A 25,401-nucleotide genomic window follows, 5' to 3' on the forward strand; every position below is an offset into this window, starting at 1 on the left:
TATGGGAACTCAATTTCCATTTTTTTAAAGGAATAAACACATGGATTTCCAGAAAGGCTGGACTTGATAGCATTCCCACCCACAATGAATGAATGTCCCTTTCTTCTTGTGTCCACACCCGCACTGGTTTGTCTTGTTCTTTGTGATGTGTACCAGTCTCTGTGGTGTGAGATGATACCTTATTGCTGTCTTGATTTGCATATCCCAGGTGATTAATGATATGGAACATTTTTTCATGTGCCTTTGCCAACTGTATTTCTTTGTTGAGGAAATGTTTGTTCATTTATTTTCTCCATTTTTGATGGGTCTTTGCTAGGTCTTTTTTCAAGTTGAGTTCTGTCAGTATCTAGTATATCTTAGATACCATCCTTAATCAGATAGGTATTGGGTGAAAGTTTCTCCCATTCCCTGGGTAGCCTTTGTATCCTAGTTAGTTTCTTTTGAAGTGCACAAACTTCTCAGTATAATGTATTTCTTAAAAAAAAAAACTGGACATTCAGCTTCTATATGAACGAGCAATACTACTCCTAGAGATATGCCCTAGGGATACAAAAGCATGATAGAAAAATACCCTTTGCCCTCCTCTGTTCATCACAGTGCAGTTTACATTAACCAGAATCTCAAAGCCACCCAGATGAATGGCTAAAGACACTGTGGAATACTATACAGCCATTAGGAAAATGAATTTATGAAATTTGCTTTTACATGAATGGACAAGTAGACTATTATGCTGAGTGAAATGATTCAGAAGGAGAAGGGATAGACTTATAATAGTCTCTTTTACCCATGAGATATGAGAAAAATAAAAGTATGATAATAATATTCAGAGACAATAACAGGTGAGAGCCAGCAGGACCAACCCATGATATGAAGCTTGCCACAAAGAGTGGTGAGTGAAACTGATTACTGCTATGATAATGATAAAGAGACAAGCAGAATGCCTGTCCCAGAGATAGACAGTGAGTAGGGCTGGCGAGGAAGGAGGGAAATTGGGGACCTTGGTGGCATGAAACTTACATTGATAAAGGAGGATGTACATTCTATGACTAAAACTCAACTATAAGCATGTTTGTTTCTACAGTGTTTAAATAAACAAATGACTAAAAGTAGCAAAAGAAAATATAAGCTCATTGATATTGTGGTTCATGGTGGAATCAGCCTCAGGTAGAGTTATGATCTAAATTGAAGTATTTCAGTATTTTAAGTGCTGTAACTTTCAGACCTTCCTTTGTATCTGTTTATTTTTTTTAGCGATTACAGTAATTATATACATAAACTTGACCAAAAAAAGTAATGAGAGTGATGAAACAGTTTCTAGAATATTTTGCATGCTATTTGTGTTGCCCATAAAATGAAGAATCTTTCTAGGCAAATAGGCCCATAATAATAATAGTTACAAAGCATAAAAACTGACTTTGATACTATATGTTTAAAATAGGAACATTAAAACCTATTACTTTGAGAGATAATACAGCAGGTAGGGTGCTTTCCTTGCACACAGTCAACCTGGATTTCATCCCCAGTATTGCGTCTCTACCAGGAGTGATCTGGCACAGAACCAAGAGAAAGTCCTGAGCTCCATTTGGTGAGGCTCTTCTGTCCACCTGAACAACAAGAACAAGAACAACAACAACAACAAAATGCAATAAACCTATTACTTTTATCCTCTCAGATATACAGATGAGGAAAGAGAAGGACACAGAGGTTAAGTAAACTTGCTCAGTACTAAAAAGTAAGCCAGAATGAGAAGGCTGGTGCCCAGCATTCATGACCTTGCTCCTGAGTTACTGTCTTATCTGATTTTGCAGTATTCTGATGTAGCTCGCCAAAGAGCTGTGACCTGACAGGAGACCCCAAACAGGAAAACATCCCAGCTTCAGACATTACATTTCAGTATCTTGGTTAAACTCTATCTTGGTCAAACTGGCAACACACACACTATGTTTGCCTAGAGGATTTAGTGAGGGATTCTGCCTAAAGCTCCAGGTCTTTGCACTCATGAGTAAATTTGCCATGGGATTTCTTTTAAACTTCGGATACTCTTTTGTTTTTAAAGATTTATATCATGAACTACAAATGCTTGGACTTTTTTGTTTTAACGATTGGCCTTGGATTATGTAAGTTTCTTGTTTCTCTTTTTCCTCCCTGGTGCCCTTTCACCCGGTGTATTTCACAACTTGGAGAATAACAGAATATTCACATAGCTGTTTTGTCTGTCCCTTTCTAGGTCATTCTCCCAAAATTTATGTGAGAGAAAACAAAATGAATAATAGCAATGATAATTTATCTGAGTTCACATATTACTGTTATTATTGTTTTTTATTTTCATGGAGAACATTTTCATTATCATTGGAATTTGGATGAAAGTGAATTTCAGGTTATACTAATAATTTTTAAAGTTAAGATCAAGAATATTTAATATTAAGTTTTGTAAACCTCAAGTTCTCAGCATTCTCTACACTAATAATATGTAGTGGCATATATTTTGAAATGGAAACCTATGAATAGTTTATTTTTTATTAATTTAAGTATAAAAATGTGACTATAAAATTATATTCAGTGATAAGCAAAACTTACTCAAATATGAGTTTGCACACTCATTTGTTTCTGAGTTAATAAACATAAATCATGTTTCAAAAATGGATTAAAAATTTATAGCAATATTGTAGAGCTAAGGTGAAAATGAAATAAATTTAATATAATAAAATAAAATTAAATAAAATAAAAAATAAATTAAAATAAAATAAGATTAAAATAAGTGGTGCTGGCAGAACTGGTTAGCCACTTGCAAAAAAGCTAACATAGACCCCCAGTTAACATCATGTATGAAGGTAAAATCCAAATGGATTAAAGACCTTGATATCAGATCTGTAACTATTGGATATATAGAACAATACATTGGTAAAACACTCCATGACATTGAGACCAAAGGCATCTTCAAGGAGGAAACTGCACTTTCCAAAAAAGTGGAAGCAGAGATCAACAGATGGGAATACATTAAGCTGAGAAGCTTCTGCACCTCAAAAGAAATAGTGCCCAGGATACAAGAGCCACCCACCGAGTGGGAGAAACTATTCACCCAACACCAATCAGATAAGGGGCTAATATCCAAAATATACAGGGCACTGACAGAACTTTACAAGAAAAAAATCTAATCCCATCAAAAAATGGGGAGAAGAAATGAACAAACACTTTGATAAAAAAGAAATACAAATGGCCAAAAAGCACATGAAAAAATGCTCCTCATCACTGATCATCAGGGAGATGCAAATCAAAACAAAGATGAGATACCATCTCACACCACAGAGATTGGCATACATCACAAAGAATGAGAAAAATCAGTGCTGGCGGGGATGTGGAGAGAAGGGAACTCTTATCCACTGCTGGTGGGAATGCCATCTAGTCCAACCTCTATGAAAAGCGATATGGAGATTCCTCCATAATCTGGAACTTGAGCTCTCATTCGACCCAGCTATTCCACTCCTAGGGATATACCCTAAGAAAACAAGAATACAATACAAAAACCCCTTCCTCACAGCACTATTCACAATAGCCAGGCTCTGGAAACAACCAAGATGCCCTTCAACAGACGAATGGCTAAAGAAACTGTGGTACATATACACAATTGAATATTATGCAGCTGTCAGGAGATATGAAGTCATGGAATTTTCCTATACATGAATGTACATGGAATCTATCATGCTGAGTGAAATAAGTCAGAGGGAGAGAGAGAGAGACACAGAATAGTCTCACTCATCTATGGGTTTTAAGAAAAATAAAAGTCATTTTTGCAACAATCCTCAGAGACAATGAGAGGAGGGCTGGAACTTCCAGCTCACTTCATGAAGCTCACCACAAAGAGTGGTGAGTGCAGTTATAGAAATAACTACACAGAGAACTACCATAATCATGTGAATGAATGAGGAAACTGGAAAGCCTGTCTGGAGTACAAGTGGGGGTGGGGTGGGATAGAGGGAGATTTGGGACATTTGTGATGGGAATGTTGCACTGGTGAAGGGGGTGTTCTTTACATGACTGAAACCTAATCACAATCATATGTGTAATCAAGATGTTTAAATAAAGAAAAAAAAGGAAAAAAGATTAAAGTCCTAAAAATAAGATTTTTAAAATAATTTTAATTGATTATCCGTGATTCTGTTCCCAAGATTATTTTTGGATGGGTTCAGAGGACCAGTTGTACTTGTGATCAAAAAGCATGTTGGCAATGTATATGGCAAAATGCTTTATTCTAAGTAGCCTTAGAATTTTTTGCAATATTATATAAATTGATAACCGTGGCTTCGTAAGTGATGTTAATAGTTAATTAAGCTATTATTTCTTAAAAAATATTCAAGGATGGGGCCTGAGCAGTGGTAAGGCATTTGTCTTGCATATAGCTGACCTAGGATAGACCTCGGTTAGATTCCCTGGTGTCCCATATGGACCCTCAAGCCAGGAACAATTTCTCAGCACATAGCCTGGAGTAACCTGAGAATGTCACTGGGTGTGGCCCAAAAACCACAAAAAAAATTAAGGACATTGCTAGCATTTTATTGTGTTTTTTTCCCTTGTTTTGTTTTGCTTTGTTTTGGGAATATGCACTGTTGTGCTCAGTGATTATCCCTGATTCTGTTCCCAAGATTATTTTTGGATGGGTTCAGAGGACCAGTTGTACTTGTGATCAAAAAGCATGTTGGCAATGTATATGGCAAAATGCTTTATCCCTGTACAATCTTTTTGACCCTTCTGTTATTTGATTATATTGGCTTCCACTATTGCTTTAATTATATTTCGTGGGTATCAAACTGGCTATTAATGATGTATTTTAAATATTTCCCAGGAAGGACATTCAAATGAACTGAAATCTTGTGTAATTTTGAAGGAAATATAAGTATTAAAATAATGACAGTGATCTATGGTTTATATATTTCAGATAGGAAAGGAACATGTAGGCCTGAAAGCTGTGACTGAAATCCTCCAGGATATCCAGTATAAGGTATGTCATTATTTAACAGGAAAGAAAACATTGGGTACAAGACCACCTTCACACTTGAGGTTTTGCCAAAAAGATAAACAGAAAGCATATTTCCTGTTGAAGTTTATCATAGCAAGGAATACAGATAAAAAAAAAAGGCACTCAGGGAACAGGATAGTCCATAAAATGGGTTGCATGCACCTTAACTGGGTTTGGTCACCTAGTCAATCCAGAGTCCTACGTGGAATAATTCCTGAGTATACAACCAGGAGTAATCCCTGAGCACTGCTGGTTGTGTTCCAAAAACAAACAAACAAACAACAACAAAAACCCAGCAACATATCAGCACACAGGACTGTAGTGATAGTGTAAGGGTTAGGGTACATATCTTGCATGCCTGGCCCCATAATCTACGAGCATAGCCAAGTGTTAGAGACCCCCTTGAGTCCATCAAGTGTGACCCCTTAGCCCCGAGCATTGCTAGGGTTTCCTGATGGTATTTGGTACTGCAAGGTCTTAGTTGCACTATATTCTTGTAAATCACATTCCACAGATGGCCTCAACTTCCTGTGCTTGGAAGGTACACCCTAAACTCAACAAAAATCAGCACCATGGAAAGGGTCCAAGACCAGGAGAAAACAAGTTTCTTGGTGACTCTTTCCAGATAAATCATATGGAGTAGCAACTCATTCTTTTAGCAATGTTGAGATTAATCAGAAAGCTCACACCAGTCTTGGTATCAAGTAGTTTTATTTTAGTAGGGTTGAGATAGGAAGTCAACCATGCCTGTGCTACCTGAACTCTTATTCTTGCCATGTCATCTCACCTGTCCCCTTCTGCCTCAGCTTCCTCCATATGCGGAATCTCATAGCAAAGCCAACATCACTACCAATCACTTTTTCAGGAGAAATTCAGATGGTCCATCAAAATGCTCTTATCAGATAAAGCAGACTACTTCAAGGTGTGAGGTGATCTCCTGAACCTGTCCAAAAGGAATTAAACAAAAGGGAATGAAAAGAAAATAAAAAGAAAAAAAAAAGGGAATGAAGACATTGCATCACTAGGATTAGAGTGGGGAACTTTTCTTTATTTCTTCAATTAATTAACTATTAATTTTAAGGAATATAGGAGGTTGGTGAAATTTTCTGTGAAATTTAAGTCTAGTCTGAAAAAAAGATGTCTCTGAAAATTATGTCTGGTTTGATTGAAGTTGAGTATTTTTCGTTTTCCTAAGTGGCAGTTTGTTCTCAGAAAGAACATCCATATGACCTCTCATGACCATGAGTATGACTTCACCAGTGTCCCAAATAACCCATCCACCATCATAGCCTGCCTTCATGCAGATACAAACACATTTACCTCATATTGCATATGCATATTGCATATGTTGTGTTACAACACAAAGGCAAATGGAATTATCAAAATTTAGATCAACAAGGGTCTATTTAAAATGATTGTTTTATCTTTCCTTGGTGTTACTAAAGTCAGTGTCTAATGATTTACTGAGCTGTGGTTGAGCCTTCTGTGTTATTATTTAGGCTCACTGAGGTTAGTGGATTACTGCGTAACTTTCCCATTATTTTCCTGTGATACTACTGGACTGACACTACTATAAATATTGAGCTGTCACGTGGTGTACAGCCAGGACATTAATGTTAATGCTTTTATTTTAAAATTTAAAAAATTAGATTAATGTGTGGTACATTGTTTTTCTTTTTCAGGGGAAGTCCAAAACAATTCCATGTTTTAATCCTAACACTTTATTACCAGGTGAGCATTAACACTTACTAGTTTATAAAAGTATTTTAATTGTAAATATGTTATTTTATTAAATAAAAATATTTTAAAAATATTGTGAATAATTGCACTATTTTTGCAATGTATCTAACTATATAAATTATTGGTATTTACATTTTCTTTACCACTTATATTCTAACTGGTGCCAGTTTTAGATGATTTGGAATGTTGGAATAAACCTTTGGAAACAATAGTTCCAAAGAGCATTCTTAGGATTACCATTTGGAAAAATTGCTATCTCTGACCAGGCATATAGGTCAGTTGTTGAGTGCATGCTTTGCAAAATGAAGCATAGATATCAATCTGAGACAAAAAATAAACAAACAAAAAGTAAAGTACAAGCATAATATTATACTCTTGACATTTAATCAGTGAAATTCTTATTTATCTCTAGAATAAAACAAATGTTAGGTCTAATTTGATAAAGTCACCTTTTGTATCCATACTATTATCTAAATATAATTACTATTAATATCTGAACAGGTAAGAATTATTGTGCACAAAACATTCAGAATGTAATTTACAGTTAAAAGGCTCTTTTGCATCAAGTTTATCCATCACATTTTTCTGCCTAAACAGGTGCCGCTACTTGGTGTCTCAAACAAAACCAAATACATTGATGCATTGTATTTTCTATCTTCTACATTTAATAACTCTACAATAAATCAGTTTTCACCTTCTGTTGAACTTTTACATTTCTATTTAATCATCAATTCCAATAAGGCACAACTAAAAGTTCCATTAGAACAATTTCTTTTGTCCTGTCATTAAAAAATTCTTAACATTTTGCTGTTGGGGAAGTAATTAATAGTAGCTAAAATAGTGTGCTTAAAAACATAGATGTTAGTGGCTAGAGAAACATTACAGTGGTTCGGAAGCTTGCCTTGCATTCAGCTGACCTGGGTTTGAAATCTGGCACCCTAAAAGGTCCCTGAGCACAAAGGTAAGGTAAACCCTGAGAACTGTCAAATGTGGCCCCCAAACAACAACAGAAATAATAGTAAATGAGTAAAAACAACAGATTTTGAAATCAGATTGTGTTGGTTCAAGTTCTGGTTCACCCGGTAATTTATCTGAGTGAGTAACCATGAGAAAAAAGCCTTTTATGATTTCACAGTCTAATCCTAAAAAAGGGACTAAGTAGTAGGACATATGGCACTAGTTTGTAAGGGTGCTAAATGAGTTTATATAGAACCTTTGAAGTGTCAGTTATATATTTTAATAGAACAAAAGGCTAAGCTTATATTTCTCCTTTGCTGTTTGCCTTGAATTGCTTATTATGTGGAATAAGCCATCAATCAAAGTCACAATTAATAATAAAGAATTTATTTTTATTATTTTCTCCATGACGGCTAGTTTAAGAACACATGTAAGATACTATTACTCAACACTCATGGATTCTACATGGAAATGTTTGGATGTTTTGAATTAAAATATATTATTAAAATGAAAAAATACATATGAGAAGTTCTCAGTTAAAAATGACAGGCTGAGGCTTTTTCCTGGGGCTGATTCTGGGGCCTTTTGGCTTCAGCCTCTTCCAAGGGAAAAAAAAAGCTGTTTTCTTCAGAAAAAAAAAAATGACAGACTGACAAGTGTTGGGTTAAAGCTGTAATTTTTTTTTTTTTTTTTTTTTTTTTTTTGGTTTTTGGGCCACACCCGGTAACGCTCAGGGGTTACTCCTGGCTATGCGCTCAGAAGTCGCTCCTGGCTTGGGGGACCATATGGGACGCCGGGGGATCGAACCGCGGTCCGTCTCCTAGGCTAGCGCAGGTAAGGCAGGCACCTTACCTCCAGCGCCACCGCCCGGCCCCTAAAGCTGTAATTTTGAAGACCATCATTGGAACACTCAAAATTATCGTTAATTAGCTTGCATTTTTGTGACCTGTCCTCATGATTTCACAGATCCTCTGCTGAGGGATTATTGGGTCTATGAAGGCTCTCTGACCATTCCACCTTGCAGTGAAGGTGTTACCTGGATATTGTTTCGATACCCTTTAACCATATCTCAGTTACAGGTGAGTACAGTGCTTTAAATCTTTTGGCATGCAGTTTAGAGTGAAAGGTTATGTATTGCTTCTGTGAAAGGGAAATGTTTGTTTTATGTTTTAGCTCCCTTTGGTTCAGTCACATCTTTTCAGATGAAAGTTAAATGTCTTGAACCACTGAAAGCAATTGAAAGGTCAGAGATGAACAAAACCCAGCCATCATTTATGATCTGTATTTTTAAAGCTAGTTTTTATAGAGTAAATAGAGCTCACAGAAATAGATTATTTTATGAGTGTAAGTTTTTTTTTTCTTCGTTAATAATGTTGGAATCCCTAGACATGGAGTGTGGTTGAGATATCTTGGAAATAAATCGAGAACATTAGTTATTTTTGTAAATCAGACATAGTTTTCTAGTAGTTTTTCTTGGATTTGTGCAGAAATATTCTTATTTAGAGGGTGAGGAGTAGTAAGAATGCCCTGCAAATGTCTGGATTATTTTCTCTAGGCTATGTCTTAATTACCTCTATCCTGCTCTGAATTATGAGTTGCTTTTAGAGCTAATAAATAAATAAAATAAGTTCAAGTTTACTGGTTACTTTGAAAAGTCTTTTATTTGTTCTCATCTTTAAAACCTTCCCATTCAAACTTTATTTTATTTTTAAATAAAATTTTATTTACATACCATTGGTTTATTGTACTGTAAGATTTTGGGGATACAGCTACATATGTCTGTATTTGTATATGTCTGATTACACCTGATATGGAAGTTTCAGGACTATTCATTGTCAAAATGAACCCCTGTGCTCCACTTCTTTTCTTCTTTTTATGGTACTCTTTGACTGTTGAGAGTTATTTTTATTGTATATGCCAGTTTGTTTTGCTTTGCATACTTATATTTGATATTTGAGTGAAAACACCATATGATTATCTTCACTTCTTGGTTTCTTTTACTTCATATAGTCTCCTCAAGTTTTATGCATTTATTTTGAAAGGCACAATTTTATCTTTTATTTAAAGCTGTGTAGTTCAATGATTTTATATGCCACAACTTCTAAGGCTATAATAACAGGTTTTGCCTTTTACTGTATTTTTTTAGCTTTAAATATCTCATCACATATTAATCTTTCATTGTGAATCCGTGTTTGTTCGTTTTGAGGTGCAGTGATTAACAATATTGTTAGATATAGTTCACACATATATAATCCCAACACCATACCCACACCAGAGCATGCATTTCCCTTTACCAATGTTCCAATCATCCCTCCCAAACCCAGACTCAGTTCTTGTAACAGCATTCTCATTTTGTCACCTTTGTGGCTCCCTTACTTTGTGTTTTTAAATTCCACATATGAGAGATATGATTCTGTATCTGTTCCTTTACTTCTTCTTTTTTTTTTTTTTTTTTTGTGCACCGTTCCTGGAGGTACTGCAATACCAGGTTGATGCGTGGAATGGACGGAGCAAGCTCCTATTCCAGTAACTAGTGCCAAAAATCCATTTAATATATTGTCGTCAGATAGACGACGTATCAGATATTAAACTGATAAGAACAGATACTATACTTGATCTTAGCCAAAAGGCTGAGAAGCGATTGTTCCTTACTGACTATTCAGAATGTTATTTTTTAGTTTCATGCATATAGCAATAAAATGCATTATTGCATGGCATTCCACTGTGTATATGATTCCACAGCTTTTTGATCATCCATCCATAGTTGAGCACGTTTCCTTATCTTGGATATTGTATGTATAAGTTCAATACATGCTGCAGTGAACATAGGTGTACATATTTTTTTGAATTAATGTTTTTCTGCCAAGAAGTCAATCACTGGGATCTACTGTTTTTCTTTTTCTTTCTTTCTTTTTTTATTTTTTGGTTTGGTTTTTGAGTCAGGCAGCACTCATGAGCCATAGTCATCTGCATGCAATGCAACCACACTATCCACTGGGCTATTGCTCTGGCCTCCATTTTTCTATTTTTGAGAAATTCCAAAATTGCTTTACATAGCAGTTGAACCAAGGTGACAGTCTCATCAACAGTGAATGAGATTTTCTTTCTGACTATAACACAACCAAAATAGGTGATTTCCAGACTTTTTGATACATTTATTCTCACTGAGATATCTTCTTAGTGTTGTTTTGATTTGCATTTTCCTGATCTTTTTTTTTTTTTTTTTTTTTTGGTTTTTGGGCCACACCCGGTAACGCTCAGGGGTTACTCCTGGCTATGCGCTCAGAAGTTGCTCCTGGCTTGGGGGACCATATGGGACACCGGGGGATCGAACCGCGGTCCATCCAAGGCTAGCGCAGGCAAGGCAGGCACCTTACCTCTAGCGCCACCGCCCAGCCCCGCATTTTCCTAATATGTAACTATGAGCACTTTTTCATATGCTAACTAGGCATATATATTTATATATTTATCTTCTTTGTGGCAATGCCTACTCATTTCTTTCTCCCATTTTTGCATGGGATTATTTATTGGATCTTTTTGTTGAGCTTTGTGAGTTCTTTGATACTAGCCTTTATCTTAGGAATCTAAGATTAAAAGGGCTATAAAATAATATAAAATTATTGTATGCAAATAATTTCTGTTTATTTTCATTTTCTTTTTCTACAGATGAATTTTAAAAGTTTTATATTACATTTTCTCCATCTTCTCGTTATTCTATAAACTTCATTACACCATTTTATTACTTTTATAATTTTAACATCACAATATAAATTTCTTTATTCACTCTTTATTATTCTTACAAGAAGCTATTACTGAATTTTCATCTGATACAGAGGATTACAAAGGTAAAATACAATTTCTATACTCAAGAGTTAGAGTTAGGGAGGTAGATGATAAGATAAAGTTATGAAAATTATAAGAAAAATGCCTGAAACTATAAGGAAGAAATATTAACCAGATTAAATCTATCTAGATTTAGAGAGTTATTTCTGAAAAAAAAAATGGAAGAGCAAAAATTAGAAATGTTTTACGTTTTTTTTTGTATTACTGTTCTATCGTTTTCACCACTTTAATCAGATATACACAAATATATATAGATATATACTGCTCTTTTTTTTATTTTCTTTCTTTAATAGTAATTTCTTTATTTAAGCACCATGGTTACAAACATAATTGTTTCAGCCATAAAATGCACATCCCCTTCACCAGTGCAACTTTGCCACCACCAATGTCCTTCATTTTCCTCCTCTTCCACCTCTTGCCTGTCTTTGGAACAGGCATTGTATTTCTCTATCATTGTTATGGTAGCTGTTAATGTAGTTACTTATCTAATTGCTCTTACCCCTCTTTGTGGTAAGCATCAGAGCATGGGCTGGTCTTTCTAGCCCTCATCTCTATTGCCTCTGAATATTATTACAATAATGTCTTTTATTTTTCTTTAATCCCACAGATGAGTAAGACTATTCTGTGTTTTTCTCTCTTCCCCTGACTGACTTATTTTACTCAGCAGAGTAATCTCCATATCCATTCATGTAAAGGCAAATTTCATGACTTAATTTTTTTCTAATAGAGGCATAGTATTCTAATGTGTAGATGTAACACAGTTTCTTTAGCTGCTCATCTGTTCTTAGCCATCTGAGTTGTTTCTAGATTTTGGCTATTGTAATAGCAGTGCTATGAACATAGGTGTGCAGAAGGCATTATTGTATTGTGTTTTTGAGGAATAGGATATATCCCTAGGAGTGGTATTGCTGGATCATATGGGAATTCAATGTCCAGATTTTTAAGAATATCTATATTGTTTTCCCAGAAAGACTGGACTAGATGGAATTCACACCATCACACCAGCAATAAATGAATATCCCTTTCTCCCTGCACTCACACCACTAATGGTTCTTGTTCTTTGTGATGTTTGCCAGTCTTTGTGGTATGAGATGTTATCTCATTATTGTTTTGATTTTCATTCTCTATGATTATTGGTTATGTGGAGCTTTATTTGGTTTTGGGCCACACCCGGTGATCCTCAGGGAGTTACTCCTGGCTATGCTTTCAGAAATCGCTTCTGGCTAGGGGGACCATATGGGATGCTGGGGATCAAACCAGGTCGGTCCTGGATCTGCTGAGTGTAAGCCAAAACACCCTACTGCTGTGCTATCACTCCGGCCATGAAGTGGAGCATTTTTTTTATGTGCCTTTTGGCCATCTCTTATTTCTTTTTTGAGGAAATGTCTGTTCCCAATTTTTGGTGGGCTTAGATATTTTTCTTTTTAAGTTCTATTAGTACCTTGTATATCTTAGATATTAGCACATTATCTGATGGATTTTGGGTGAACAATTTCACTAATCCCATTTACCTCTGCTTCCACTTGTTTAGACAGTGGTGTTTCCTCCTGAAGGTCCCTTTAGTCTCAGTGTCATAGACTGTTTTGTCTTATAGTTTCAGGTTTGATATTAAAGTCATTTTAAAATAATTTTTATTGAGGCCAATGTAATTACAAGTCTTTTTTTTCGGCCACACCCATTTGATGCTCAGGGGTTACTCTCGGCTAAGCGCTCAGAAATTGTTCTGGCTTGGGGGGACCATATGGGACGCCGGGGGATCGAACTGCAGTCCTTCCTTGCAAGGCTTGCAAGGCAGACACCTTACCTCTAGCGCCACCTCGCCGGTCCCAATTACAAGTCTTTCACAGTTATATTTAAAGTATATAGTGACAATGAATTAGGGTCATTCCCACCACTAGTGTTGACCTCCTCTTCCCCTGTTCCTGGAATGCATCCCATACCTCCACCCTTAGCCCCCTGGACTCCTAGTATAACAGGTCACTTGTGTATAGCTTGTTGTAATTTGGGTCTCTTGATTCTCTTACCACTGACTTTGGGCTGGGTATTTAGGTCTGATCATTTTTTATTTTCACTCAATGCTCATAAGACTGCTTTGCCCCTGATACCATCCACTTTTTTTTCTCAATTTGTAGAAAGATATATAAATATGAGGCAGACCATGATTATTCATGTTCTATGGCTCTGTTAAAAACAAAAGAGACCCTGTCTAGGAGCTGTAAATATAAAGTTTAAAAGAAGAAATAAAGGAGGAGGTCTTGTGTGGCAAGGGTCTGTTTTTTTTTTTTTTTCATAGACATTGTAAGTATTGGGGAAATTAGAAAGAAAATTCCCTTGGCCTAAAAGATATAGGGTGTTCCCACCCTTGAAGCATACTGTCTTGAGACCAACTACAGTCTCCGGACATGTTCATTGTCGGGCCTCAAGGTCTGTGACCGAGCAGAACTTCTGGAACCATAAAGACTCTATCCTAGGCTTCATCCTAGGATGAGGGCAAAAAAGATCTCTAATTACAGAGGACTGACTTTGACAAATACAACTGCTATTAAAGTTTTTGATCCATTTTAATTTGACCTTGGTGCATGGCTTCTGAGTTCTCTTTTTTGCATGTGGCTGACCAGTTGTCTCAGCACCATTGGTTGAAGAGCATTTCCTTGCCCCATTTTGTTTTACTTGTCTATTTATGAAAGAATAATTGATTGTATGTTTCTGGGTCATTCTCTGAATACTCAAGTCTATTCCTTTGATTTGGGGTCTGTCTTTATTCCAGTAGCATGCTGTTTAATGATTATTGCTTTGTAATACAATTTAAAGTTGGGGGAAGTGATGCCTCTCAGTCTTTTTTTTCCCTAAGGGTTGCTTTAGATACTTGTGGGCATTTATTTTTCCAAATGAATTTTGGGAGTGTTCGATCCACCTCTTTGAGGAATGTCATGGGTATCCTTAGAGGGATTACATTAAATGTATACAATGCTTTGGGAAGTATTGACATTTTAATGATATTAATCTTCCCACTTTATGAACAGGGTATATACCTCCATTTACTTGTGTTCTCTATTATTTATTAAACCAATGTTTTATAGTTTCCTTTTTATAGGTTCTTAAATTCTTTAGTTTAATTGACTCTATATATTTGAGTTTCTGTGGTACTATGGCAAATAGGATTTTTTAATGTCCTCTTCTCTATCATTGCTTTTTGTGTGTTAATTTTGTAGCCTGCCACTTTGCTATATGAATCTATTGTTTCTTGAAACTTTTTTATATATTCTTTAGGATTTTCTAAGTATAGTATCATGTTATTTGCAAATAGTGAGAGCTTGACCTCTTCTTTTTCTATCTGGATGCCCTTATATCTATTTCTTGCCTAATTTCTATGGCAAGTATTTCCAGTACTATTTTGAATAGGAGTGGTGAGAGGGGTAACATTGCCTTCTGACAGATTTTAGGGGAAAGGCTATCATATTTTTCCTTCATTGAGTATAATTTTTGCCATGGACTTGTGGTAAATGGATTTGACTATACTGAGAAAAAGTTCCTTCCATTCCCATCTTGTTGAGATTTTTATAATGAATGGGTGTTGGACCTTATCAAATGCTTTCTCTGCAACTATTGATATGATCATGTGGTTTTTACTTCTTTGGTTGGTGTGGCATATTACATTGACTATACATTGGTATGTTGAACCATCCTTGCATCTCAGGAATAAATCCTACTTGGTCATGGTGTATGACTTTATTAATGAGGTGAAAATTAGAAATTTGAAACTGATGCAAGGTGGACATGCTTGAGTTCAGAATAATGGATCAGATTTCTATCAACACATGGCCCCTTGAGCACCACTAGGTATGCCCTTGATAGCTTTAGAGCACCACTGTACCAAAGTAGCACTGCTTTGCAAGCCTGAGCACTGATTCATCAGATATTTTCTGCTGGGTATAACCCCAGCAGAGTCCTTGAACTCTGTTGAGAACAATCCACCCCCAATATGATAGAAGTTTGAAAATTATAATCATTACGTTACATGTGTCAGGCATCTAAGAAATCTCCTGGAGTGGCAGATCTCTAAGATGTTCATTAAGGAGTTCATAACCTGTGAGAAAGACAAAAAGGCTCAGATACTAAAAGTAATACTTGTTGTGTGCACTGTACCAGGATGTGGTATTAAACCTAGTCTTGTAGTATCATATAAGAGAGACACCTAGATAATTTTTAGCTATCTATTATAATGTCACTAAACTAGGAATTAGAAGGCAATGTCAACAGGAAAGAAAGTGTCAGTAGAGGCACAAAGACAAAGAGAAACTTGTGTCTTTGAAAGTACATAGCACTTGTTTAAGGGACCAGAGATACAAGATGAGGCTTGGGCTATGGCTATTAGCCAGGCCTTGACCATCGGGCCTTGGTATGTGCTGGGGTGGAGTGTAATTTCTTCTGAAAATAGTACAAAATCACTGAAATGTTGTGAGAAAGATGAATAATCAAACCATGAAGTTGTGGATGTGTGTTTAGATTATGATTGTTTTGTGAAAGAAAGGGAGCAAGTTTAGAATATTAAAGAATGAGTAGAATTTGGTGATTGATGCCATGACTATAGGAAGTTAATGATATTATTAACTCTTTGATTTTTGCCCAAATGACTGATAAATCTTGCTCTTCAACTATTAGGGAATAAAATAAAGGAAGAACAGACTTTATAGATGCTATCATAATTTTAAGGTGATAAACATAAGAGTTTGAGATGCTTTTGAAAAATTAGAGCATACAATGAAAGAGGAAATATCTCAGTACCTTGATTGAGGTCACAATGGGAAAGAAAAAGAAGGGGTATACAGAATTGGGAAGTTGCAATTGTTAGGGTTTTCGTTAGAAGAATAATCCTCATGAAATGGTTTAAGAAAATTGTAAAAGTCATGTTGGTATAATATCTGAAAGTCAAAGTAAGTGTGAGAAAAAGAGAAAGACAAGAGAGAGAGAAAGAGAGAAAAAGAGTGAGGAGCATATAGATTCTCTAAATAAAATCAGAAAAGTTCTTTTTTATAACTTAAAAAATATATCCATTCATGCTTAGGAGGCTTGGTATAGCATATTTTTCTTCTCACTGTGAATGTGGAAATACTATCCAACTGACTGCACAGCAGAACTAAAGTAACCAAAATACCAAATGTGATTTTCTGTTCATGTCACATAACTGATTTTTTACATGACAAGTAGCAGCAATTTTAAAGTTCCCTTTAGAAAAATAGAATTCAGTACATTTATTGTTTCCTATCTAATACATGGGCTAAAGTCACAAGGATCAATTTCCTTCTTGAGGAAAGAGAGGTAAAAGATGAACAGAGGCTGGAGCATTTTCTTCTGAAATTTAATGTCTTGTAGCTTCTCTTGGAAAAATAACTCTTATGTTTTTTTTTAATCTGGAGTGTGTGTGAATGATTATTTATACTTATGTATCATACTCTAGACATAAGCTATATAATATTTTACTGACAATTGGTAGAGATAAATCAGTGATTTTAAATATCACTGGTTTCAAAGAGAACCTGGCTTTTTATAGTCCTCCTGAGTAGGGGACAATTGACAAAATTTTACTAATTCATACCCTTTATGGGGTAATTAGCTATATTAAGGATGGGGGGTCCAAAGCCAAAGAAATATATATAGGAAGCAGTAATCTTCACTATGTTTGATTAAATAACTTTTCAATTAGCCTTTAGACTTAGATTTCACACAAAACTGGTTTCACTCAGCATAATAGTTTCTATGTCCATCCATGTATAGGATCATTCTATTATTTCATTTTTCCTGATGGCTGTATAGTATTCCATTTTATTTCTGTACCACTGTTGTTGGGTATCTGGGTTTGTTACAGATTCTGGTTAAATAGTAAATAGTGCTGCAATGAATATAGGTGTGCAGAAGTCATTTTTGTATTGTGTTTTCATGTTCTTAAGGTATATCCCTAGGAGCAATATAGCTGGGTCATATGGAAGCTCAATTTCCAGGTTTTTTTTTTTTTTTGAGGAATATCCATATTGTTTTCCAGAAAGGCTGGACTAGATTGCAGAGATAAAAGCACAGAATAGTCTCATTCATCTATGAGATTTTTAAAAAATAATTTTTAATTTGACCAAAGTGAATTACAAATCTTTCACAGTAATATTTTATGTACATAGTGTCATCTATGGGATTTAAGAAAAATAAAAAGCCATTATTGTAGTAATACATAGAGAAAATAGAGATGAGGGCTGGAAGGACTGGCCACGATATGAAGCTTACCACAAGAAGTGTTGAGTGCAGTTAGAGAAATAACTACAATAACAACTATCTTGACAATGGTAGTGAGTGAGAGAAATAAAATGCCTATCTCGAATACAGGAAGGGGTTGGAGGAGGAAGAAGATGAAGGCATTGATGGTGGGAAGGTTGCACTAATGAAAGGGGCTGTTTTTTTTATAACTGAAACCCAACTACAAACATATTTGTAATTATGGTTCTTAAGTAAATATATTACCAAAAATCCCCAAATAACTGAATCAACATGTTGATAAAAAATTTTAATTCCTGGTGATAAAATATTCACTTTCACTAGATGGAAATAATTGTTTAATATATTAAAATTTAAAAATATTACATACAAAAATATATATTGAGAGAAATATATGTTACTTTGGAAATGTGTGTATGTTAGTATTCTTTGATGTCACATACCTAAATAAATTTTGGGTGGAAAAAATGGTTCAGGTGTTTGCTGCAAGCACCTAGTTTTATTTTAACAGTTGGCTAGAGGAGAGAGATGCTAAAATGTACATATATATCATCCACACATGTAAGTATATTGAATTAAATTTGGAGTCATTTAGGAAAAATGTCATAAATTTAGGAGTCTGTTCTTGAATGTTTCTCTATTAAAATGCATATAATTTCAAAGAAAGCAGAGAAAAAAATAGAAAAGGCCCCGAGTAAAAATGAGAAGACCCACAGGAGAAGATGTGATTTTAGAATATAGGCTAAGAAAAACAGAAAAACACTAGATTATTGCCCTTAAAGAGAAGAAGGGCTAAAGGGCAGGAGGGAATCAACATATGAAATAACAAAGAGAATTGTAAATGGCAGGTGGGATTTCTACAGACCTCTGTTGAGAGATGTAAAACACAGATGGAAGAACAGTTTTTTTCTCCTCTATTCTAGTTTTAATATATGTATGCTGCAGAGTATTATTATGGAATAACTGGCATGTTGAAATACATCATCTGCCACAATGCTAGTACCTGCATTAGCAACAGTAAAGGAAAGCTGTGCTTCCTATGCAGTGTACAATGTCCTAATTCAAGGACGAGTACCACATTTCACTGCATAATCATTATAGAATTTATGACAAATTTTTTGCCAGAAAAGTGAGGTGTAACTACTATATGATGCTTTTTAAAAAACAGTGCTAGTATTACTTAAAATTGGGTGTAGCTATTATGTGGTGAAATACAGTAGTATTCTTTTTATCGTGTAGTGATGATAATAAAAGCCAGTATAGGACATTTATATCTTTCTGAATTTTTGAATTCTGGGAGATGAAACTAGAAGCTTCTTCTACTTAGTTGATTTTTTTCATATTACTTTTGGTTAGCATATGGGAATATGCTCAGTGGAAAATAATGATTAGATGGATTTGAATAAATGTAATTTTCTTTTATATTTTATGATTTGTAACCATTAAGCTACTTTAAAATATGCCATGATCTATGTATTAAGAAGACAGAGTGAACATCTTTTCTTTTAGCTTGTATTGTTATTTTTGGAAATGAGATTCTAAGAGCAGAATAAAAATATGAAATTTTATCGAATCTGACAAGAGGAATTGTAAAACACATTCTGATTTCACAGACATTAAAATGTGAACACTACTCATAACTGATGAGATACAATCTTTTGGTATAATGGCATATTTCAAATATGTCAACACATACCAAAAAATATAGAAGAGAATGGATTGGTCACTAAGTTTCACTTTCCTTGCCTATATTCTTATTCTTATTTTTTTGAATTTTCTCCTACTTACCAAATTTTTTCTTAGCTTAATATATATTTGAAGTTATATACACATATATTTGCTACTTATTAATTTTTTTTAACTTTGAATAACATCAGTGATAGAGAGGAGTAGTGAATACTTATTGCTTATCAGTCTGTGCATATATATGTCAGGTTTTTAGGGTTTTGAAAATCATGTTTTACTTTCCTTCTTTTTAGTTTTGTCTCCTCTTTATTCTCCACATTACATATTTCTTGTAGCTTGCAAAGCCAAGATACCTCGAGGTAAAACCAAGTATCACCTGAGTTGTGGATATGGTGCATCCCAAGTTCTAGATGGCAGGAAAAGTGATCCAATTAGTATTTGAAAGCAGATCTTTCTTGTGTTATTCATATGATATCAGATAGGCTTTTGACCTAAAGATCAAGTAGGATCCATACAGCATGATTAGCATTTGGAAATGATTTTAAGTGCTCAGGAACACTTGTTGTATATCTTATTCTGTATCTTTTTGTTTGTTTGCTTGTTTTTTGGGCCACACCTGGTGACTCTCAGGGGTTACTCCTGGTTATGCACTCAGAAATCTCGCTTGGTTTGGGGGATCATCTGGGACGCTGGGGGATCGAACTGTATCTATCCTCGCTCAGCCTCGTGCAAGGCGCCCTACCGCTGCGCTATCGCTCCGGCCCCTGTATTTTATTTTCTTAAACTTAAATATGGAACAGAAATCCCTGAAAGAGATTGTTGTGCTCTACTTTAACATTACTGATTAGTAGGTCTATGATAGGTGTTTATCACAAGAAGCACTGTTTTACCTAATGCTTGTAAGCATCTGTGTATAATTTGGATTCAACTCTTAATATAATGCTGAGTCTCTGATGGTGATGTTATTCAACAGAAATATAATGCAAGACACATTTTAAAAATTAAATTTTGTACTAGATACAGAAAAATGTCAAATAAACTTGTGCAATCAATTCGAATAACATATATTTATATCTATCTATGGATATCTATGCACAGACATCTATCTATATATGGGGCACCATATCTGGTAGTTCTCAGGGTACCATATGGGACTAGGGATAAAATTTTAGGCTTTTTCGTGCAAATCATAATATTTTAACACAATATATCCAGAAAACAATGTTTATGAAATTTATCAAAGACTCATTGATGAGATTATATTATATATTAATTTTAATACAAAATCCTACTTTCTGTATGTATTCTGCACTTCAGCACATCTTGGTTCAGACCCAACAGTCTCTAGTTTTCAGTGATCACAGTGAGCTATTATATTATTGGTTAGTGAAACTCTAGGATTTTCACTTCCAGGAGGTGCTAATGGAACATTTCGTTTTAAGGATTAAATCTCAACCTCCTGCATGCAGTTCATGTACTCTAGCCTGTTGAGCTAATTCCTTTACCCCCAGTATCAGTAGTCTAAGAGACATTTCTTGTTCTCTTCCTACATTTAATTCCTTTATCATAGGTTAACTGTCCATTCATTTGATTGTTTCTCTGAGGACTCTCAATGTAAATGACAATGTTTAAGCATTAGTTTTTACTTTCAACATGATTATGCACAAAACTTATATCAAATATCCCTATTAGACAATGTGTCTGGGAACTTGAGAACTCCTAAAATTAGTCCTGACTATCAAGGCTTGGCACTGTCTTTTGAACTGTACTTACAAAGAAAGCATTTTTAAAGCTAAACTCTAAGTCTGAGTAAGTAATTGGTTCATGACTCAGTGACAGCTGGTATAACTATCTAGAGAAACTGGAGTACAACCCAGTTCAGAGAGAGAAAATGGCTATCAAATGCTTTTTCCTCTAAACTCTTAGATCTGTCTTCTCTGTCTCTCTCTCTCTCTCTCTCTCTCTCTCTCTCTCTCTCTCTCTCTCTCTCTCTCTCTCTCTCTCCTCATTCTCCTCTCTCCCTTTCATGTTGGCTAAAAACAAAACCATGTTTAAGTAACATAGCCTTAAAAATGGGCAAAATCTTAGGTACGAAGAAGGTTGATAATAATAGTCTCTGCGCTGCCTTGAAATTTGAATTTTTCTGAAGACTTTCATCCTGAAATATTCTATTCGTTTCCCGCTCTTTTTCATTTCAGTGCGAGATTGCACAGTATGCACTTGAAACCATTTGAAGTGTCTGAAGGGTTTTGTGAGGTAGTTACTTCAGAAAAAAAAAATTGGCATTTCAGAAGGACATGTTTTTCCCTCAACCTCTGTTGATGTTTGAAGTTTTCAAAGCATTGCTGTGATCAGAGAAAAATGTTTCTTGCGAAATAGTTCTCTCTAAGAATACAGTGATTTGAGGCTGACTGACCACTTGGTTTCCATTGTATCTTCTAGAAGAAGCTGTTTTCACAGTGTGCTGCAGGTTGAGGCCTGGGGCTCCAATTATTTATCTTCAGTTCAGATTATGCAAATAAAAAATTAACCTCACTTTGTAACAAGCTTCAAAGTCAATCAGAATGTTTCTTAAAATATGTTTAGGCAGTAGAATTCCTCATCCAAATTGCTCATTAATGACCTTTTCCTGCTGTAGATTCAGGTAGCAGCTTTGAGTGATTTCATTCAAAGTGAGTGCTAGAGAAGGATTTCTACTTTCTCAGTCAACTGGTTTATAATTTCAGCCAAAAGTTTTGCATATAGAATTAGAGATAAATACTTCAAAATGCTAAAGCTTTGACTTAAAAAGAACACCCCCAACTGCCCTTGTTTATCGCTTTGTGCTCAGGACTATGCTCTGTGATTTTCATGAATTATTTTAAATTTATTTGCTTACATAGTCTTGTGGATATTCTTATCATCTCCTTAGTATACTCATAAAAATTGAATTTCTAGAGGCCTGATGGTTTAATCATTTGGGTGTAAGGTGACAGAGCCAGGATAAGAACTGGCTTTTGGATACAAAGCTTACAACCTCCCCTTTCATTATCTTCTTTCTGAAGAAATTTAAGATCAATTCTCTAGCTGACTTGATTCCTTTCCAATTCAACTGTAGGAAAACTAAATACAAATTTATTCTACAAATACTAACAGGGAATTTTTATGTAGCCTTGCCTCTGAGAACCTGGCAGATGCAGTTAGCAATAGGTGCTGCTCTAATTCCTTTAGAATTTTCCTAGGAAGAGACAAAAGATGGTCTAGAGGAAGGCTATTATGCAAATTAATCAGTCAATTACTTATCTGATGAGCACTTTTATATACACACAGTGTGTAGGCAGTATGAAAAATGAAAAAAATCCCATTGGATTAGTCTTATCTTATGAAACAAATAAAACTGTATTTGAGGATTTGGAATAAGAAAACCTTAAAAGTCAGATATCTTTATTTTTATTTACTTATTTATTATATTATATTACATTACATTATATTATATTATATGCTATATATAATTATTATAAACAAATAATTTAAATATTATTAAATATTATAACCGGATTTTAATATATCAGGGCAGTAAATTTTCCTCCATCTTGATGTTTCCTAAATTAACATGCATATGAATGGATTGGCTAAGAATCTTGAAGGTTCAACCCTTAAAATCAGGTGACCTCTTCCTAAGAAAATTCACATGTAAAATTTATGTCTCATTCAGAATTTCATGCATATTTCTAACTATGTGATCATAAGTCTCTAGGAGTTTGTAGACTTCTATAAGAAATCTTGAATTAGTTTATCTCTTGCACTTCATTTCACTCTATGAATAACAATAATTCGATGGCATGCTCTATAAAATAATTTTTGGTGATATTACATTCTGATTCTCAGGTGGTAAGATGGACTGATAGAATTCAGATCAAATTTGCTTAATATCCTAGGATATGCAGGATCTAGATTTGCCTGAGTTGACAATAATTTGTGAAGTGGTGACTGTGGACCTGGAAAGTGGACTTAAATTGTGAGACTAGCTATTTTTTCTCATTGCCTGTGACTTTAGTTTTTCTTTTCTTTTCTTTTCTTTTTTTTGTATAAGGAATGAAATCATTATCACCTGATGATTACCTTTCTTAAAAGAACCAACAGTGATCTTTGTAGGTAAATCAGCTGATAAATAGAATGAACTTGGTCAGTGCTCATAAATGTTTGCTTAAATACTTGTCAGAGGGTCCTGTCTCTCCATCTACAGGGTTTTTAATGAGGCAGATTGGTAAATCAGCAGTGCAGTTAATGATCCTTCTGGGTTGTGGCCTGGGTTTATCCTGTGTAATGAAGCCACAGGACCTGGAGAAGCCACCAAGAAAGAGGGAAGGGCTTGAAAATCAGTATTGTTAAGGGATGGGAGTTAGCTTAAGATTTCTTAAAATCTTTGGACCTGTTATCTCCAAAGTACAAGCTGCCTGACAGAATTTTTTGATGAAAGCTAACTAATTTATGAAATGTAGCATCTAATTAATGTTAGCCTCGTGTAAATTCAGAACATATTATGTAAGGATAGACTTGAAAAGCATTTCAAAATTCTTATTTCTTCACTTATTTGCTTTAAGACAAGTGAGAATGCTTTTTGAGAAAGGCGTTCATCATTTTTGCTTTCAGAAACCTGGCAAGTTTGGCTGTTTAGGTACCTCAAAATCCTTATTTTTTTTATCTTCATATTTTTTTTGGTAGATAGGGTAATGGCCGATATTTTTTAGATTGAAAAAAATTCAACTGTTTTCCTTTTTGAAGTGGAATCTTAGTGTTCTCTCTTTTAATGTGTTGTAAGTTACATATATTAAAAGTTATTTGTGAAGCTCCAATCTTGCAATGTGTGGCAAATGATTAATCTATTTTGTTTATTTTTCTTTTCAGATTGAAGAATTTCGAAGGCTGAGGACACATGTTAAGGGGGCTGAACTCGTGGAAGGCTGTGATGGGATTTTGGGAGACAATTTTAGACCCACCCAGCCACTTAGTGACAGAGTGATTAGAGCTGCATTTCAGTAGCCAGAGAAAAGGAAAATGTCTGCTTCATTGGGGTAGGTGCAGATTAAATAAGGTGATTGAAAAACACAGTTACAGAAAAATATTGTGCTCAAGTTACCTTTATTTGACCCTGAAAATTTATAAATGCGAGTGCAATTCATATTGATATCATTTTTTTTTCATGTTTTCAAGCATCACGAGGCAGTGTTGAAAAACTAAATTACCTTTTAATTTTCTCACACACCTGCCTTTCATTCCTGGATTTTGTTCCAAAGTTAGAGTTCTAAAGTTTTTAGTTTTTGTCCTACAGTTTTTAAAGAAGAGTTTCTTAAGGCAGAAAAATAGTAATATGTAGGTGTTTTGCTTTGCACATTGGAATTGCATTGGTCATCTCCTGATGATGGAGGAGCATAAAGAGAGTATGTGACCTTGAGAATTGTTTCTCTTGTTTAGTTTAATTTAGTTTAATTTGATCATCTTGTGTATTGAAGTGGTGAAAGCAGACTTGGCAGGAATAAAATAATATTTTTCCTAAAGAAGTGATTTGTTTTGTTAGACCAATAGACTCCTTTTGATGATATGAATACTGCATGATCTTTATTAATTAAAACATAGTCTCTTTATTTTAATATATTAAATGTAAAATATGTCCTCTTTACTCTTATAAGAGACTAGCAGAATAAAACATTCTTAACATGAAAAACAAAAGCAATAAATTAATTACTATATACCGGATATACATGAATCTTTATATTAGAGGGAAATATCTGGTGATATAGATTCTAGGTGAGTAAGAAAGAGTTTGACCAACCTATGGACTTCTGGGATTATGTAGTCCAATCCTTTGTGAGTGGTTTAATAGATTGGGGAATCCAATGAAAAGAAGTCTTTGGCCTTAG

The 25,401-nt window shown here is 34.8% G+C and overlaps 1 protein-coding gene and 1 non-coding gene across 2 annotated transcripts in view; one reads left to right on the top strand and one right to left on the bottom strand.

The window, feature by feature from the left end:
* The window catches only part of CA8 (carbonic anhydrase 8), a 92,021-nt gene extending 67,481 nt beyond the window's left edge, over positions 1-24,540 (top strand). Inside the window, exons 5-8 of the mRNA XM_049781966.1 lie at positions 4,934-4,996; positions 6,697-6,745; positions 8,678-8,790; positions 24,389-24,540. Of these exons, the coding sequence (XP_049637923.1) occupies positions 4,934-4,996; positions 6,697-6,745; positions 8,678-8,790; positions 24,389-24,523 (360 nt within the window). The 3' untranslated portion in view covers positions 24,524-24,540. The remainder of the gene's footprint in view (positions 1-4,933; positions 4,997-6,696; positions 6,746-8,677; positions 8,791-24,388) is intronic.
* On the bottom strand, positions 10,163-10,353 carry LOC126021335 (U2 spliceosomal RNA). Its single transcript, XR_007499881.1, has one exon. It is a non-coding gene; the product is annotated as a U2 spliceosomal RNA (small nuclear RNA).
* Positions 24,541-25,401: the final 861 nt, after the last annotated feature.

The sequence above is a fragment of the Suncus etruscus genome, chromosome 10 (assembly GCF_024139225.1).
Source record: "Suncus etruscus isolate mSunEtr1 chromosome 10, mSunEtr1.pri.cur, whole genome shotgun sequence".
In the NCBI taxonomy this organism is placed as follows: domain Eukaryota; kingdom Metazoa; phylum Chordata; class Mammalia; order Eulipotyphla; family Soricidae; genus Suncus; species Suncus etruscus.